At 57.7% G+C, this 4,095-nt stretch overlaps 1 protein-coding gene across 1 annotated transcript in view; it reads left to right on the forward strand.

Moving 5' to 3' along the window:
* The window catches only part of KLHL17 (kelch-like family member 17), a 7,942-nt gene extending 3,994 nt beyond the window's left edge, over window positions 1-3,948 (forward strand). The window contains exons 6-11 of the mRNA XM_009879135.1: window positions 1-132; window positions 215-382; window positions 709-797; window positions 1,904-1,977; window positions 3,000-3,181; window positions 3,720-3,948. The exon at window positions 1-132 is cut by the window's left edge and continues 12 nt beyond it. Of these exons, the coding sequence (XP_009877437.1) occupies window positions 1-132; window positions 215-382; window positions 709-797; window positions 1,904-1,977; window positions 3,000-3,181; window positions 3,720-3,948 (874 nt within the window). The remainder of the gene's footprint in view (window positions 133-214; window positions 383-708; window positions 798-1,903; window positions 1,978-2,999; window positions 3,182-3,719) is intronic.
* Window positions 3,949-4,095: the final 147 nt, after the last annotated feature.

Here is a 4,095-nt window from a genome sequence, read left to right on the forward strand (position 1 = left end):
GTTCGCCATCCACGGGGACTGCGAGGCGTACGACACGCGCACGGACCGCTGGCACATGGTGGCCTCCATGTCAACTCGCCGGGCCAGAGTGGGCGTCGCAGCCATCGGGAACAAGCTGTACGCCGTGGGCGGGTAAGGAGCAGGGATGCCACAGCCTCGCCTGCCACCCAGGCTTCCCAGCTCTTACACGCTCTCCCTTTTTCTCCCCTGACAGCTACGATGGGACCTCCGATTTGGCCACCGTGGAGTCCTACGATCCTGTCACCAATTCCTGGCAACCGGAGGTGTCCATGGGCACCAGGAGGAGCTGCCTGGGTGTAGCAGCGCTTCATGGGCTTCTCTACGCTGCTGGGGGTTACGACGGGGCCTCGTGTCTGAACAGGTAGGGGATCGCTTTGCTACAGGCTCCTCCACTGCTCTTGCATGCACTGCCCTTGGCGCTGGGTGCCTGGAGAGCCCCAGAGCAGATGTCTTGTGATCCAGCCATGTCTTCCAGTGTCTTTGTCCCAGGTGAAGTTTCTTCAGGGGAAAAACCATTTCGTAGCCCTCTGCCACAACAGAACACAGCCTTTGCCAGTTCTTCCCTCTGTTTTCCCTGTATATACCAAAGCTTCCTTGGGAGCTGCCCCTGAGGGCCTGTGTCAAAGATCTTTGACCTGGGCTTTGCCAGTGTCACACCTTATGTTCCTGTGTCCCTGCCTGCTGCAGCGCAGAGCGGTATGACCCTCTGACAGGCACCTGGACATCCATCGCTGCCATGAGCACCAGGAGACGCTACGTCCGGGTGGCAACACTAGGTGGGTGATGGCACAAAGACCTCTCTGGCTTCTCTGCATTTCTGGTGCTTCCTTTTGATGTTCTTCTGCTCTGGTTCCTGCCCTTTCTTCCTCCATTTCCTAGCTGTGAGCCCGTGTAGCCCAGCCATTCCTCTGCCATGTCCTGACGTGCTTCCTGCCTCTTCCCTCTTCCTCCGTCTCCCTAATAATTAGGTTTCTGGTGGTAGTTCCTGAGGGGACCCACAGTTCCTCAGCTCCTTTGGACCCCTTCTGCTTTGGAGCAAGAGGGCTGGCTGGGCATGATCACCTACCCCTAGAAAAGAAGAGACAACCTTCATTATGAGACCTCCTTCATTGTGAGCGCAGGACAGTCCTTTTAATCATGATCCAAACAGTGGTGCACGGTCAAAACTGCCTCTGCCAGGGGTGTCGCAACGTTAGGTGCGATGCTGTCACGTCTCCTGACTCCACTGAAAGCGTTCTGTCCTTCAGGAGGATGCGGTGTGAGAACTGGCCACTTCATTGTTTAGAATCCTAGATTAACTGGGTTGGAAGGGACCTCAAGGATCATCTAGTCCAAGTTTAGTGCAGCTCTGGGGTTAATGCAAGTACCACTCTCCACCCTAGCAGGTTCTGGACCTCCCTGGGGATGCTTCCCACCATCCCAGTGTCCTTTTGGTGCCTCTCCCCTGCCCTGTTCTCTAGTTTCAGGTCTGGGTGCTGACTCAGAGGTTCCCTCCCCTCCATCACCAGCTCATACTCTCTGCCTGCCACAGCTTTACTGGCGTTCCCCTGCTCCAGCCTCCGCTGCTAAAAATAACCCATTGCTCTGGGAGAGGAGCACTTGCAGCTCCTGTAATGAGGAGGTCAAGAGGCGGCAGGCGAACGAGCTCTTTGGGAAGCTCGCGGCATGGCAGAGAAATCGCCCGATGAATATTTCCCGGTGCTCCGTGGCGCACGGGGAGAGGGAGCCCCGCTTAGAGGAGCTTGGCTGCCCGGGGAGTGGGGGGCACTGCGGGTCAGCCGATGCCTGTGGGGGGACCCCGTGCAAGGGTTGGGGGAGGCTGTGCTGGGGCTGGGGCTGTGCTTTTTGGCTAACTCCTGTGCACGTGTGACTGTCTCTGCAGAAGGCAACCTCTACGCTGTTGGGGGCTACGACAGCTCATCGCACTTAGCCACAGTAGAAAAGTATGAGCCACAGGTAAATACCAGAGAGAGCATGCCTGATAACCTTTCTCCTTCTCCCCTCCTTGTGGATGCCCAAAAGGGCTCTGCAGAAAGCTGAGGGCTACCCAAGTTGCTAGAAAACTTAGTGGAGAGAGATCAAGTGTGCGTGGTCTCGTAGTGAACCGCTGCTGTAGCTCGAGATGTGGCTGCTTCCCAGCAAAGCGTAGCAGCAGCGGTGGAGCAGGAGGTGTGCCCACATGTGCCTGAGCGGCACAGACCTCCCTGCCTCCTCGGAGACTTAAGCCACCACACGTGACTATGAGATGGAGCAGGCATCAGCCCTCTCCTCAGCTCTTCTGCAGGGACAGAGTGTCTGGGGTGCAGTCCAGAGCAAAATGAGCCAAAGCTCATCCCTGTGGGCTCCAAGACACCTCCTTGAGATTTTCAACCACCAGAACACTCTCTGTCCCCATTGCTTGTAGGCCAGCTGAAGTTATCTAGGAAGAATATTTCTTGTACGTGCCCTGAGCTGTCTCCAGCTTCCAGCTGAGGTCCTTGCTGCAGGCGCATTCAGAGCAGTTAGGGGGGACTGTGGCAGGCTGGGGACATGTGTGGAGCCTGGGGTCTCGCAGCTCTGCTAGAGCAGGCTAGAGCACTGCAAAACGATCAAAGAGAAGGTCCTGGAGGTTTTTTATTAGCTGTAAAGCCACAGTTATGACTTGTACAGCTATGAAATAGATACAGTTCAACCTCCATGACTGGGCTGGGATTCAGCTGTGACGTGACTGGTGGCCTGGCACAGAGAGCTCAGGTCCCTGGGATGGCAGGACTCCTTCCAGCTGTGCCTGGGCTTGCCTGAGCCAGTCACAGAGATCCCTCCTGGCTCCTGCAGCAATTCCTGCAGGAGAGGTGAAAGGAAAGAAGTGGAGGGCTCCCCAAAAGCCTTTTGTGGGGAGGACCGTTATGTCAGGACGGATACCACCGGACTGGTTCGGCAGTGGTATGTGGGAAATGACTCGTACGTCTGGCTTATGGACGAACGTTGCCTCTTCCCAGATCAACACCTGGACGCCCATTGCCAACATGCTGAGCCGCCGGAGCAGCGCAGGGGTGGCCGTGCTGGAGGGGATGCTCTACGTGGCTGGCGGCAACGATGGGACCAGCTGCCTTAACTCCGTCGAGCGCTACAACCCCAAGACCAACACGTGGGAGAGCGTGGCGCCCATGAACATCCGCAGGTAAGGAGTTCTGCCCCTGCCACGCTCTGAAGCTGCAGGAGAGCCTCGGTTGCTGCAGTCAGGATCCCAGCTCACCCAGAGCCTTGTCTTGCTGCAAACCGAAAGGTGCAGACCGTGCCCCAGGGCTTGGCTGAGGCTACAGCTGGCTGGCTCTGCCTGCTGGAGCAGGCGCTTTCTGCAGCAGGATTTATTCTTGGCCGTCCCTGTGGCCGTAAAGAGTCAGGGGGTGTAGCTGGCTGAGGCCATGTAGGAGATGTTGCTGGGCTGCGGGAGGATTTAAGGCCTGGAAATCTGAGGATTTTCGGGTCCAAGGGTCTGCCCTTTAGAGGTGGCCCTTCTCCAGTGGGAGGAGGGTATCAGAGTGAAGGGGAAAATCTGAGGCTCTCTACTGCATTGACACTCACTGGCTGAGCTGCAGAAGTTCATTTTTTTGTGGGGTGGCAGAGCTCTGGCCAATGCATCCGAGGTGCTGAGCTCCCCTATACCCCCCCCACACACCATGACTGAGCCTCACACCACCTCTGCATGGCCATTCCAGGAGCACCCACGACCTGGTGGCCATGGATGGGTGGCTGTACGCCGTGGGTGGCAACGACGGGAGCTCCAGCCTCAACTCCATCGAGAAGTACAACCCCCGTACCAACAAGTGGGTGGCAGCCTCGTGCATGTTCACACGGCGGAGCAGCGTGGGGGTGGCCGTGCTGGAACTCCTCAACTTCCCACCTCCCTCCTCGCCCACCTTGTCGGTGTCTTCGACGAGCCTTTGACAAAAAATCAGGACCTACCTTACCTCAAGGGGACAGGGGTGCCTGGCAGAGCGCTAGGGCAGCGTGGCCGGCCCCACGGGGCAGCCGCTCACTGTAGGATGAGAGTAAAGGTACCGGCTGGTCCCTCCCGCCTCACAACCTCTTGTG

This window comes from Apaloderma vittatum, unplaced genomic scaffold (genome assembly GCF_000703405.1).
Source record: "Apaloderma vittatum isolate BGI_N311 unplaced genomic scaffold, ASM70340v1 scaffold36071, whole genome shotgun sequence".
Lineage (NCBI taxonomy): Eukaryota > Metazoa > Chordata > Aves > Trogoniformes > Trogonidae > Apaloderma > Apaloderma vittatum.